This window comes from Staurois parvus, unplaced genomic scaffold, assembly GCF_062004578.1.
Source record: "Staurois parvus isolate SC_StPar_1 unplaced genomic scaffold, SC_StPar_1.0 ptg000592l, whole genome shotgun sequence".
Lineage (NCBI taxonomy): Eukaryota > Metazoa > Chordata > Amphibia > Anura > Ranidae > Staurois > Staurois parvus.
Window position 1 is genome coordinate 251,034 of NW_028318388.1, and position 15,851 is coordinate 266,884.

General features: G+C 42.2%; 1 protein-coding gene across 3 annotated transcripts in view; it reads left to right on the forward strand.

The window, feature by feature from the left end:
* LOC149449951 (polycystin-1-like) overlaps positions 1–11,236 on the forward strand; it is a 123,105-nt gene extending 111,869 nt beyond the window's left edge. For all 3 annotated transcript variants that reach the window (XM_089692532.1, XM_089692533.1, XM_089692534.1), the window contains 2 exons: positions 479–769; positions 7,969–11,236. In XM_089692532.1, coding sequence (XP_089548658.1) covers positions 479–769; positions 7,969–8,640 — 963 coding nt within the window. In that variant the 3' untranslated portion in view covers positions 8,641–11,236. The remainder of the gene's footprint in view (positions 1–478; positions 770–7,968) is intronic.
* Positions 11,237–15,851: the final 4,615 nt, after the last annotated feature.

Consider the following 15,851-nt stretch of genomic DNA (forward strand, 5'->3'; position numbering starts at 1 on the left):
CCTCTGAACATGATTTATTCTTTTCTTTTGTAAATGCTACATTATGCCCAGTGACTTGCCCACTCCATATAAAGCACTCATTTTGAAAGTTGGGCTGTGACAGACTCCCATGTTGGATTCAAGCTTCTTGTGTTCTAGGCAGGGGTGGACTGACAACTCATGGGGCCCCCGGGCAATAGGGGATCATGGGGCCCGTGTCCTTGCCCAAACTCAAAAAATCCTATGAAAGCGGTACCAGGGGCATCTCATGGGGCCCCCTACTGACCCCGGGCCCTCGGGCAGTGCCCGAGTTTCCAAATGGTCAGTCCTCCCCTGGTTCCAGGTATCAATCATCCTGAGATTTTCTGTTCAAATAAACTATAAATGTATGAGTTAGGTTAAATGCCAGTTATTTTTTTGCTTTGTATTTGGCACTTCTATAATATATACATCAATTATTGCACAAATAATTTAAAAACATTGCATAATCTCTCTTCAGGTGACCGTTGTATTATTACCAGCACTCAGTATCTCCTGCAACAAAATTTCTGACTTGCTGTGGAATGGTCAGAGCTTCTGGCCCATGCTAAAGTGTATCCCTTGTCTTGGATGGTTGGGTCTGAGTGTCTTGCTGGTGTGCAGGGGGCTTCTGTGTGGTTCAGTACTGACTAGTTATCGTCGTACCCGAGTAGAATGTTACCGTCTGGCTCTCGAACCTCAAGATTACGAGATGATTGACTTCTTTGTGAAAAGGTTTAAGCTGTGGCTGGGAGTCAACAAAGTGAAAGAGGTGAGGAATTACACAATTGCTTAAAAAATGTTTCATGACTTTAAAAAGCCCTTACTAAGACTTCCTCTACTAAAGTGACCAAGAGTGCGGGGAGGCATTAGCAGGCTTAGTTTGAAGCTTTATATCATGACACATCAATGACACAGAGCCACAGAATGCCCTCATCCTTCAGAATGCTGTCCCCTTCGTCTTTGCAATACTGCCATAGTTGCCAACAGTCTCGAAATGCCCAGGAAATTCACAAAAAACTGCCAGATGTCCTGCTCAGAGCTTCTCCCAGGCATAATCCCAAAAATTAAGCTCTGTCACTGACGGCTTAGTTCAGTCACTGTATGGCAAAACACAAAACTGCAGCTCCGGGGTAACAGAGAGGTGATCACACACAGCAGATCCTCTCCCTACCTCCTACTCCTCCAGGAAGTCAGGTGGTGCCTGCCTCTTGGTTGATCAGTACTAGTGAGGCGGTGTTGCCAGCCGAAGGTGATCACAGCAACCCACCGTGAGCCGTGGTGAGCTAGAGGAGGCTGCGGCTGAGTTACACAGCGAACCCGGACTACGACACAGCCTGGACATACACACTGATTTGTCAGAGTGGCTGCGAACAGGACCGGACCAGAGAGGAGCAGTGACAGACAAAGGAGGAGGGGAGAGTGGAGACCCAAATAGACAGAGGACTTTGGGGGTCAGAGGCAGCAGAGGACTCGGGTAATAATTTTCTGAGTGATTTCCTGCTCCATCCACTTTGTCAAGCCTGCCTCATCTGCTCATCTTATCTGGGGAGGTCTTTGTGGCTGGTGGTCTCTAGTAGTCTTGTTTTTTTTTTATAGTAGGGGCGGGCAAAGTGGCGGTGGATGTCCTGTATCTTATGCAGATGTAAGCCATCTCAGACTCTATTTAACAACCCCCCTTTAAGCCATGCCCAGTGGAATTTAAACCACACCCACTTTTTGTCACAGCGCACTTCACGCACCACATTTTTATTTCTTTTCTTGGGGAGCCACATCTATAATAAATTAAAGCCTCGCCTCCAACTAAAGTAATGCTCTGCCTACAGTGGCTTTCTGGACATACAGGAAAAAAAGGTGTCCCTGAAAATTTTTTTGAAATGTTGGCAACTACAGTCAGGTCCATAAATATTGGGACATCGACACAATTCTAACATTTTTGGCTCTATACACCACCACAATGGATTTGAAATGAAACAAACAAATTTTGCTTTAACTGCAGACTGTCAGCTTTAATTTGAGGGTATTTACATCCAAATCAGGTGAACGGTGTAGGAATTACAACAGTTTGCATATGTGCCTCCCACTTGTTAAGGGACCAAAAGTAATGGGACGGAATAATAATCATAAATCAAACTTTCACTTTTTAATACTTGGTTGCAAATCCTTTGCAGTCAATTACAGCCTGCAGTCTGGAACGCATAGACATCACCAGACGCTGGGTTTCATCCCTGGTGATGCTCTGCCAGGCCTCTACTGCAACTGTCTTCAGTTCCTGCTTGTTCTTGGGGCATTTTCCTTCAGTTTTGTCTTCAGCAAGTGAAATGCATGCTCAATCCGATTCAGGTCAGGTGATTGACTTGGCCATTGCATAACATTCCACTTCTTTCCCTTAAAAAACTCCTTGGTTGCTTTTGCAGTCTGCTTTGGGTCATTGTCCATCTGCACTGTGAAGCGTCCAATGAGTTCTGAAGCATTTGGCTGAATATGAGCAGATAATATTGCCGGAAACACTTCAGAATTCATCCTGCTGCTTATGTCAGCAGTCACATCATCAATAAATACAAGAGAATCAGTTCCATTGGCAGCCATACATGCCCACGCCATGACACTACCACCACCATGCTTCACTGATGAGGTGGTATGCTTGGGATCATGAGCAGTTCCTTTCCTTCTCCATACTCTTCTCTTCCCATCACTCTGGTACAAGTTGATCTCGGTCTCATCTGTCCATAGGATGTTGTTCCAGAGCTGTGAAAGCATTTTTAAATGTCGTTTGGCAAACTCTAATCTGGCCTTCCTGTTTTTGAGGCTCACCAATGGTTTCCATCTTGTGGTGAACCCTCTGTATTCACTCTGGTGAAGTCTTCTCTTGATTGTTGACTTTGACACACATACACCTACCTCCTGGAGAGTGTTCTTGATCTGGCCAACTGTTGTGAAGGGTGTTTTCTTCACCAGGGAAAGAATTCTTCGGTCATCCACCACAGTTGCTTTCCGTGGTCTTCCGGGTCTTTTGGTGTTGCTGAGCTCACCGGTGCGTTCCTTCTTTTTAAGAATGTTCCAAACAGTTGTTTTGGCCACGCCTAATGTTTTTGATATTGCTCTGATGGGTTTGTTTTGTTTTTTCAGCCTAATGATGGCTTGCTTCACTGATAGTGACAGCTCTTTGGATCTCATCTTGAGAGTTTACAGCAACAGATTCCAAATGCAAATAGCACACTTGAAATTAACTCTGGACCTTTTATCTGCTCGTTGTAATTGGGATAATGAGGGAATAACACACACCTGGCCATGGAACAACTGAGAAGCCAATTGTCCCATTACTTTTGGTCCCTTAACAAGTGGGAGGCACATATGCAAACTGTTGTAATTCCTACACTGTTCACCTGATTTGGATGTAAATACCCTCAAATTAAAGCTGACAGTCTGCAGTTAAAGCACATCTTGTTCGTTTCATTTCAAATCCATTGTAGTGGTGTATAGAGCCAAAAATGTTAGAATTGTGTCGATGTCCCAATATTTATGGACCTGACTGTATGTACTGCTAGCTGGTGAGAACTTAGCTCTAGTGTTAAGGGGTGGCTTAAGATTTTTTTTATAACCCCAGTAAGGTCTCTAGCATCTTCTCATCTCCTTTCCTACATACTAAATAAGAACATTTTAGAGTAAAGGTATGCTTAAGCTGGTCATTTTTCAGTACAAGACACCAGGATTTGGTAGTATCTAAGGCAGTGGTTCTCAACATCTAGCTGTGGTCTACCGCTAGGCTGCAACCTTTCATCTCCCAGGCCTCCAGCCAACTGCATATCCCCTAACCTATCACAGTGCCTTCCAGTTCCCAATGTGCTCCCAACCTCCTATAACTGCCCACAGTTAACCTCAACCGCCTCCCACAATGCCCCCAGGCAGCCTGAGAGCCCACAGCCCCCACAGTGCCACTGAACCTCCACCATTGCCCTCCCCCCAACCTGCTGCTTAGCCTCAAGCCTTCCTTAATGCCCCCAACCTCTAATAGTGTCTCGCAGTGCCTCTTAGCCCTTGCTGTGCTCTCCAGACAACACACAGTGCTCCATGGATCCCCCAGCCCCCTCCAGAAACCACATCCTCTACAGGGCCACCAAGTCTGCTGCTGAGTCCCCTAACCCTCTCCAGAACCCTCATTATCTCCACAGTGACACCCAACCCCATCCAGAGCCTTTCAGCATTTCAATACATTTTTTGCATTCTCATACTTTTATTGTGTGAGTATAAACTTTATTTGTTACTGTAGGGGAATGGAAGGTTTTAGAAGAATTTTCCAGGCCCTAGCTTCAGGATTAAAACACAGTGGACTAGTACATTCCCTTATTTGTGAATTAACTATTCTCAAGTTACATGTTGGTTTTACTCCCATAATCATTATGTGAAGTTACTGGAGACCAGAGATGGTCATCCCATGGCCCTACAATGGATGCATATGATAGTAGTAATTCAACGACAAGAAAATTTTGAGAGACCATAACCCATGGCACTTCAACTGAGACCTGGGGAACATTTCCTGGGCCACTAGGCCTAGATGTGCCACTGGGAGCCTTTGTGCATCAATTTTGTTTATAGAAGTGTTTCCATTTACCAGACATGATATACACTATTGCCAAAAGTATTGGGATGCTTGCCTTTAGACGCACATGAACTTTACTGGCATCCCAGTCTTAGTCCGTAGGCTTCAATATTGAGTTGGCACATCCTTTGCAGCTATAAAAGCTTCAACTCTTCTGGGAAGGCTGTCTACAAGGTTTAGGAGGGTGTCTATGGGAATGTTTAAACATTCTTCCTGACGCACATTTGTGAGGTCAGGCACTGATGTCGGATGAGAAGGCCTAGCTCGCAGTCTCCGCTCTAATTCATCCTAAAGGTGTTCTATCGGGTTGAGGTCATGACTAGTCATGTGCCGGCTAGTCATGTTCCTCCACCCCAAACTCGCTCATCCATGTCTTTATGAACCTTGCTTTGTGCACTGGTGTGCAGTCATGTTGGAACAGGAAGGGGCCATCCCCAAACTCTTCCTACAAAGTTGGGAGCATGAAATTGTCTTGGTGTGCTGATGCCTTAAGAGTTCCCTTCACTGGAACAAAGGGGCCAGGCCCAACCCCTGAAAAGCAACCCCACACCATAATCCCCCCTCCACCAAACTTTACAACTGGCACAATGCAGTCAGGTAAGTACTGTTCTGACAACCGCTAAACCCAGACACGTCTATCAAATTGCCAGACAGAGAAGCGTGATTCATCACTCCAGAGAACACGTCTTCACTGCTCTAAAGTCCACTGATGGTGTGCTTCACACTACTGCATCCAACGCTTTGCATTGCTCTTGGTGATGGAAGGCTTGGATGCAGCTGTTCGGCCATGGAAACCCATTCCATGAAGCTCTCTATGCACTGTTGTTGTGCTAATCTGAAGGCCACATGAAGTTTGGAGGTCTTTAGCTATTGCAGGCAGTTGGCAACTTCTGCGCACTTCAGCATGCACTGACCCCGCTTTCTAATTTTACGTGGCCTACCACTTTGTGGCTGAATTGATGTTCTTCCCAGTTGCTTCCAATTTGTTATAATACCACTGACGTTTGATGTGGAATATTTAGTAGCAAGGAAATTTCACAAGTGGACTGCAGCAACCTATCACGGTACCATATTTGAATTCACTGAGCTCCTGAAAGCAACCCATTCTTTCACAAATATTTGTAGAAGCCATCTGTGTGCCTAGGAGCTTGATTTTTTACACCTGTGGCCATGGAGGTGATTGGAACCCCTGAATCCAATGATTTGGAGTGGTGTCCCATTACTTTTGGCAATATAGTGTATATGCTGTACGTTTTTACAAGCATAGGACTAACATATGTCGCATATACACCCTCTAGCAGTAATATGGGGAGGTGGAAGGCTCTATCTAACATAAGAACCCCAATATACTCTGTAGTATGTAAGTGTATCTATAAACAATGTTCACAGATCTGGGATATGGCATTGTTCATTGGATGCACTACCATTACAATGTCTATTGCTGTTCGTCGGGAGGGGGTCGGTAGGAAAATTCTCTCTCCCAATTTCTACTGTTTCTAAGGCTGATGCATGTTTGAACTGAAAGAACTTTGGGTGGTTAGGTTGTACACTCACACCCAGGCATCACCTATTGTCTGTGTAGCTTAGATTTCTCAAGGTTTTCGATCACTGTGTGTTTTTCAAGTCTCCTTAAACACATAGTTGAGATAACTTGTATAGAGAATATTTAAAGCCATTTTTTGGTTTTTGATATAGTATGAAATGGTCAAAACCCCAGTCATACTTTTTTCTGACTTCTCTTTCTCAATGGGAAGACTTCCTCTCACTTCCTGTCCTGCAAATACAACAGGAAGTGGTAGGGAACCTCTCCAAAGAAAGAAAATTACCTAGGCACTGGAACAAGTGTCCCCATTGGGAGATTTCCTCTATATTCTTATTTAGCGACAACTCAGAATTTTGGATTTTTCCTTACTTTCAGTTAAAGGTTCCCTGTTATAACCAAAATTAAAGAATTCACTGTAGTTCTATTTTAAGAACTCTACGTGTAAAAACAAATTATTGTAACCCTGTAATCACTGAAGGGTAATTCACATTATGTGCAGTGACCAGCGTTTTACTACCAAACACCAGTCACTGCACAGACACACAGAAAACAAAAAATTTCTGTGTGTCTTATTCACACTGCAACACAGCCCAGAGCTGTGCTGCAGTGAGCTGCGACAAAATGCAGACATGCTGTATTTTATTGCAGCACGCAGTACAGGATTGTATATAATTGTACAGCAGCTGAGAGCATCACGCTGTTCTACAGCAGCATGAATGAAGTGAACGTATGAGCACATCAAATAAAGTTTGCCCAAAAAAGCGAGCTGTGTGATGCGCTGAATTGCACAGCACACATCCCCCTTCCGCAGTCAGAATAGTCAGCTGCCGGATGGGTAAAGCGATCCAACAGCTGTCCATTCCAGTATGAATTCAGCCTGACACGTCATAAATTTCACCTGGTATCATCAGTTTTTTACAGTTCCTTACAGAAAGACTGGGGTGTGAGAGGAAGAAGCAGCACAAGCGGCCAATCCGTTTACTGTATGTTCTAACAAGCAGAATGCTGTTAGGAGAGCAAAGAGTGACAGAGAAATTAGCTCTTCACTGTGCTACTTCTCCTTTCACTGTCCACTCACAGGATGGGGTCCAAGATGACCTGCGCTCTGAGGATGTAATCTATCTGGTAACTATCACGAAAAGAAGATTCAAGAGGCACACATGGAAAACAGAAATAAGGGGGTGGGAGAGCCCTTATGGTACAGTATTGAAAAAAGCGAAGAATATACAAGATGTGATCTTAAATATTCAAATATAGTTGACTTACATCTAATAAGGTTGCGTACAACCACAAAAACGGTGTGTGCAACCTGGTGTCAGTGCCTGTGGAGAATACATCCGTCTCAGGTTCTGTAGATGGTCACTCTCAATACCTAAGGAGCTCAGTCCTGGTTCAGCTTGAGAGGGGTCATGATGGTATGATGATATAGATAGGACTGAAAGAGGCCATGCACTACTTTAGTAGCAGAGATGCTCAATAGTAGGTATAAGAACCAGAGAGGAGTACATTTTTTTTAACAAGAAACAGTTTAATATAGATATCCTTAAAAATAAATCTGTGCCTCTTGGAATATTATACCTAGTGTATATATAAACAGACCCCTACATCACTACAAGACATAGTTTTCAGGAAGAACCACTGAAATTCTCGGAGGACACAGGAGATTGTCACTCCTGCAAGTGGTATTGAGCGGCATGGACTGAGGTATTTACTTTTCTTTGCAACATGTTATTAGGAGCTTCAGTTCTCATTTTTTTTTGATTTAAGCATGTTCTTATGAGATGTCCAGTTCCTATTTTAATAATATATATCTTTAATCCCCATTTAGTATCGCCATAGCGTGAGATTTGAAGGCCAGGGACCTAATTCGACCAGATCATCCCCAGCCTCCTCCCATATGCCAGCTAAGACTGAACTGGTTCATCGGCCACCTTCTGCCGAAGAACAAGACCTGTTTTCTTCAAGCAGTCCTCGCCCTGTTCTTTCACCTGCTCTGGCAGTGGAACATCTTCCCAGAGCAATCTCAGACCTGCTGGAAAAAATGGACAAAGTCACCCTGGTCCTGAAAGAAGTGAGCACCTTGGAGCAGAGACTCAGACTTTGGCAAATAATGCATACATCTACCAAGGTGCTGCATAAAGAAACTCCCATCCCCACAATTGATAAGCAACTTCTACCTCGGACATACAGTACTTTTTCTGAATCTGCCCTAACTCGCATAAAGTCAAGGATTGTCAAGTCTAACAGCTACAGGTTCTCACGCTGGGCAGCACCTTTAAATATAGGCTTGCCAAGGCACCCTGCATCAGCTGGCCAGTGCGGCAGAGCCAAATTGCCAACAAGGAGACCCCACAGTCAAGATAGTTCACAAGGCCTCAAACAAAATGAAGATCTTAATTGTCCATTTCCTCTGAAACGTAGAGCCTGGGACTCAGAGAAACCAGGGCCGTTGTGCCACAGTCCAAGTGTGACTAGTGTTAAAGGGAGTACATTGTCTTAAAGGAAACCTGTGATAGGGGAAACACAGGGCTACCTTCAAGGACCTCTTTCTAAAAGGACCAGTAGCCTGGCTGGTTCTGGTTTCAATATTTAGCCACTGGCCTGGAATAAGTATGAAGATTAGTCAAAAGGAATGCATGCTTGTACAGGTCCGTGATTTTTTAGGGAGTATTAAAGACAAATCCTTTCAAATAATTTGCATTTGTTTTCAGCCAATCTTAAAATGTACACAGCACAACCAGGTTACATAGTTACATAGTCAGTCTGGCTGAAAAAAGACAAAAGTCCATCCAGTTCAACCATTAAAAAAAAAAAAGTTATAATCCTACACCCACAGTTGATCCAGAGGAAGGCAAAAAGCCCAGCAAAGCACGATTCAGTTTGCTCCTGTAGGGGAAAAAATTCCTTCCTGATCCCCCAAGAGGCAATCGGATATTCCCTGGATCAACTTTACCTATAAATGTTAGTATCCAGTTATATTCTGTGTATCTAAAAAAGAATCCAGGCCTTTTTTAAAGCAATCCACTGAGCTGGCCACAACCAACTCTTGAGGAAGTCTATTCCACATTTTCACAGCTCTTACTGTGAAGAAACATTTACGCATTTGGAGATCAAATTTATTTTCCTCCAGACGTAAAGAGCGCCCCCTTGTCCTCTGTGATGACCTCAGGGGGAATAACTACACCGAGTTCACTATATGAACCACTGATGTATTTATACATGGAGATCATATCCCCCCTTATGTATTATACATGGAGATCATATCCCCCTTATGTATTATACATGGTGATCATATCCCCCCTTATGTATTATACATGGAGATCATATCCCCCCTTATGTATTATACATGGAGATCATATCCCCCTTATGTATTATACATGGTGATCATATCCCCCCCCCCCTTATGTATTATACATGGAGATCATATCCCCCCCTTATGTATTATACATGGAGATCATATCCCCCCTTATGTATTATACATGGAGATCATATCCCCCCTTATGTATTATACATGGAGATCATATCCCCCCTTATGTATTATACATGGAGATCATATTTCCCCCCTTATGTATTATACATGGAGATCATATCCCCCCTTATGTATTATACATGGAGATCATATTTCCCCCCTTATGTATTATACATGGAGATCATATCCCCCTTATGTATTATACATGGTGATCATATCCCCCCCTTATGTATTATACATGGAGATCATATCCCCCCTTATGTATTATACATGGAGATCATATCCCCCTTATGTATTATACATGGAGATCATATCCCCCTTATGTATTATACATGGAGATCATATCCCCCCTTATGTATTATACATGGAGATCATATCCCCCCTTATGTATTATACATGGAGATCATATTTCCCCCCTTATGTATTATACATGGAGATCATATCCCCCTTATGTATTATACATGGAGATCATATCCCCCTTATGTATTATACATGGAGATCATATCCCCCCTTATGTATTATACATGGAGATCATATCCCCCTTATGTATTATACATGGAGATCATATCCCCCTTATGTATTATACATGGAGATCATATCCCCCCTTATGTATTATACATGGAGATCATATCCCCCCTTATGTATTATACATGGAGATCATATCTCGCCTTATGTATTATTCATGGTGATCATATCCCCCCTTATGTATTATACATGGAGATCATATCCCCCTTATGTATTATACATGGAGGTCATATCCCCCCTTATGTATTATACATGGAGGTCATATCCCCCTTATGTATTATACATGGAGGTCATATCCCCCCTTATGTATTATACATGGAGATCATATCCCCCCTTATGTATTATACATGGAGATCATATCCCCCCTTATGTATTATACATGGTGATCATATCCCCCCCTTATGTATTATACATGGAGATCATATCCCCCCTTATGTATTATACATGGCGATCATATCCCCCCTTATGTATTATACATGGCGATCATATCCCCCTTATGTATTATACATGGCGATCATATCCCCCCTTATGTATTATACATGGAGATCATATCCCCCCTTATGTATTATACATGGAGATCATATCCCCCCTTATGTATTATACATGGAGATCATATCCCCCCCTTATGTATTATACATGGAGATCATATCCCCCCCTTATGTATTATACATGGAGATCATATCCCCCTTATGTATTATACATGGAGATCATATCCCCCCTTATGTATTATACATGGAGATCTCATCCCCCCTTATGTATTATACATGGCGATCATATCCCCCTTATGTATTATACATGGCGATCATATCCCCCTTATGTATTATACCTGGAGATCATATCCCCCCTTATGTATTATACATGGAGATCATATCCCCCCTTATGTATTATACATGGAGATCATATCCCCCCTTATGTATTATACATGGAGATTATATCCCCCCTTATGTATTATACATGGAGATCATATCCCCCCTTATGTATTATACATGGAGATCATATCCCCCTTATGTATTATACATGGAGATCATATCCCCCCTTATGTATTATACATGGTGATCATATCCCCCCTTATGTATTATACATGGTGATCATATCCCCCATATGTTTTATACATGGAGATCATATCCCCCATATGTATTATACATGGAGATCATATCCCCCCTTATGTATTATACATGGAGATCATATCCCCCATATGTATTATACATGGAGATCATATCCCCCATATGTATTATACATGGAGATCATATCCCCCCTTATGTATTATACATGGAGATCATATCCCCCTTATGTATTATACATGGAGATCATATTCCCCTTATGTATTATACATGGAGATCATATCCCCCATATGTATTATACATGGAGATCATATCCCCCTTATGTATTATACATGGAGATCATATCCCCCATATGTATTATACATGGAGATCATATCCCCCCTTATGTATTATACATGGAGATCATATCCCCCCTTATGTATTATACATGGAGATCATATCCCCCCTTATGTATTATACATGGAGATCATATCCCCCTTATGTATTATACATGGAGATCATATCCCCCCTTATGTATTATACATGGAGATCATATCCCCCCTTATGTATTATACATGGAGATCATATCCCCCCTTATGTATTATACATGGAGATCATATCCCCCTTATGTATTATACATGGAGATCATATCCCCCCCTTATGTATTATACATGGAGATCATATCCCCCCTTATGTATTATACATGGTGATCATATCCCCCCTTATGTATTATACATGGAGATCATATCCCCCTTATGTATTATACATGGAGATCATATCCCCCCTTATGTATTATACATGGAGATCATATCCCCCCTTAATCTCCTCTTCTGAAGAGAGAATAAATTCAGTTCCTCTAATCTTTCCTCATAGCTGATCTCCTCCATGCCTCTTATCAGTTTGGTTGCCCTTCTCTGTACTTTCTCCAGTTCCCCAATGTTCTTTTTGTGAATTGGTGCCCAAAACTGAACTGCATATTCCAGATGAGGTGTTACTAATGATTTGTACCGGGGGAATGATATCTCTCTCTCTGGAGTCTATACCTCTATAAATACAAGAGAGGTTTTTGCTCGCTTTTGAAACCGCAGCTTGGCATTGCATGCCATTATTAACCCCCAGATCCTTCACAACTATTGATTCCCCCAGTTGTACCCCCCCCAGTATGTATGATGCATGCATATTCTTAGCCCCCAAGTGCATAACCTTACATTTATCAACATAAATCCTAATTTGCCACATAGTTGCCCAATTAAACAGTGCACTGAGGTCGGCTTGTAAATTGGAGACATCCTGTGAGGACGTTATTACACTGCACAGTTTGGTGTCATCTGCAAAGACTAAAATGGTATTTTTAATCCCAGACCCCATATCGTTTATAAATGTATTAAAACTGAACCTTGAGGTACACCACTGATGACCCCAGACCATTCAGAGTATGAATCATTAACACTACTCTCTGAATACAATCTTATAGCCAGTTTTCTATCCATTTACATACGTTTTTTTCCAAGCCGGTAGACTTTACCTTACACGTTAGTTGATTGGCCCTGAGGGTGATGACCTTACATTTTTTTTCTACTGCATTTAAAATATAACTAAAGGCAAAACTTTTTTTAAACTTTGTATAGAGTGGAGAGGGATTAGAACACTGGTCAGTTTTTATTACATTTACATGATAGTGGAGGAAGAGAAGCATAGTACCAATCACACTGCTCTATCCTCCTTTCAGCATGTTTTTGTCTACATACAGTATATTCTCTACTGTACACCTGATTGGCTGCCAGTGCTGCTCCTCACTCTTCAAGTCTTAGTTCTACTTTACAAGGATTACGCATTACCAAGTCAAATCTGGATACTTACAAGTTGGGTTTAAAATTAAATCATTAGGTTTTTCTTTAATGACAATATAACTACATTAATTGGTGTTTCAAAGCCATTGGTCAGCATGTCAGCCAAGCAACTAGCATTTCCACAAGATATTTTTAGTAATGGCAGCTGCCATATCTCAGTACAGATATTGCTTGATAAAAAAAATAGTATCAAAGCAAATCAAATGGTAAATTATCAATTTGTTGTAAAGACAATGAACTTATCTTAAACTTATTAAAATGACTAAATTTTCAAGTGGAGCTACAGTCTCCTAACCAAAATTGTAATAAAAGCATCTTTTTGATTCTTATGACTCGCAGCATTTAATTTGGATATTTCTGTAACTGTCCACATACAGTAGTATGTACTTTCCACACCTGTCATTTATTCTCCTCTCCTGGAATTCTTGCAGTGGCCATTGCAGATGTGGGCATCTGAAGCCTGCTCTTATGCATTTTCTGGATTCCGTTCATGCACGTCCCATTCTTGCGCCTGCGAAATAATGACAATGTGCGGCGCACGTGGTTGAGCTTAGGATGCTGAAGACTCCTGAGATCAATGATACAGATATCCCAGGAGTCAACGTGATAAGTGGATTACTTTCAGATAAAATGAAAAATTTTTATTATCCATGGGTGGCCATTAGGATGAACATAACTTTGAAAAATGAGTGAAAGTCCACTTTAAACCTTCTTTTTAATAATGCTGTATATTGCCTACTGCCTCTGATCTGTTACATTAGCTTTTGGCTTCTAAAAATGAATGAGGTTACATTGAGTTTTGAGAGCATAGTGTTTAGCTCACACGTTTTTGGACCAATACATTTTATTGAAAGTGTTAGCTAGGCATGCATATATCACACTCGAAATACTGAGTTACTAAACCCTTATGTGACCAGAGGTCTTTGAAGTCTAGATGGGTTTGATTTGAGGCCTGAAGCATACTAATTACACAAAAAAAGATACAGAAAAAAGTAGTCCTAAGAAGGACAGTTGGGTCTATGCAACTGTGAACATGGAGTGGGGATACACAAGGGTACAGGGGCGGACTGACAACTCATGGGGCCCCCAGGCAATAGGGGATCATGGGGCCCCTGTGTCCTTGCCCAAACTCAAAAAAGCCTATGAAAAAGGTACCAGGGGCATCTCATGGGGCCCCCTACTGACCCCGTGTCAAGGTCCTACCTTTTCCCAGAGGTTATGTTACTCCATGTGCTGGCATCCATCTTGGATTTCTGCTGAGCATGGTGGGAAGCTTTTATGCCTTCAGGTCTCTGAGGTCCATCCCCCAGAGGGCTGAGTACATATAAGCCTGTGATCCGCACATGCTCTTTGCACTTGTGTCTTGTCTTTGTCTTGCTACAGCTCTGTGTATATGCTTGTGACTCTTCTGGTATTCTGACTCGGCTTGTGACTAAGACCATTCTCTGTGTTTTCCTTCGATCTGACCTTCCGTTGCTGAACCCGGCCCATGACCTGTGATTCTCTGTCTACTGTTCTGTACTGTTTTGTCCCGTTGTTGTTGACCCGGCTTGCCTGACTACGCTATTGTCATTCTCACCAGCTACACGCCATTGGCGGCAGCCATTACCGCAGCCGGGGTGTCACGGGGGCCGCGACCTGGTTCCTGGCTGCGTCAAGTCCATCCCCACCATCAGGGGCCCTGGTGAAGGGCAGCCTGGGACTTAGACTCCGCGCCCTGAGGGACTTCGGTCTGTTGGTGGTGGCTGTCGTCAGCCAGTGCGTTACCCTGCCACTAGGCCTACCTGTCCATTCCACAGCCCTGCCCTGACACCCCGGGCCCTCGGGCAGTGCCCGAGTTTCCAAATGGTCAGTCCGCCCCTGCAAGGGTATGTAGCCCGCCAGACTGCAGTCCCCAAAAAAGCACTGTAAAGCACACTCTGCTGGACAGTGCTATTATGTATCTTCCTATTCTTTCAATACACAGATACATTAGCTTTCCCTAACCAGCACCAACACACACTGACAAGATGGCTACTGGGAGACCACTCTTCTACAGTGAGGAGGCTAACTTGTCGATTTCTAGATTATTAGATCTTACAGACCCATCTAACCAGAGGCAAGGGTAATGCAGTACATTATGGGTTTGTGCATGGACATTTAGCTCTAAGTTTAGAATTAGCTGAATTGCTAAACTGGGAGATCAGCCTTGAACCCAAGCCTCATTCCTAATACCTACATGGTCAGGCCATAATTAGCAGCATCAACATGAGTAGGTTAACTCGATATTTTGCATACCTTATTATTTTTTATACATTTTTAAGGACATACAAGATTTCATTTGGTACACTATTTAAATCAAAATCCTGCTCTATTTTTTATTATAGGCTAACAAATGCACAAAAATATTAACAAAATGTACTTTTACATGTTTTAAATTACATAATTATTTTCTCAGTAATGTAATGGTATCTGTAGTAGTAGATGCCATTGCAGATTCCACTGCAGCCTGAAGGTAGTGGTGAAGGCTTATTTTGTCCATGAAGCCTCCAGTTTGCATGTGATCTCGATGTCATAGCTCACAGAAATAACATAAACATACAAATTTTCCATGGAACGTTTTAAGCAATGTATGATCCAAACACAGATTATGATCCAAAGACATAAAATTTACTTTATTTACACATATACTGTAAAAACAATCATAAAATGACATTTCAGCTGGCCTATTTGCATTTGTACACAATAGTTTCTGATACAAAGGTACCCCATAATCCATGATCCGATATTAACATGCATTTCCATAATGCTTGAGCTTGTCTACACCATTGCCAAACCAGGACAAATT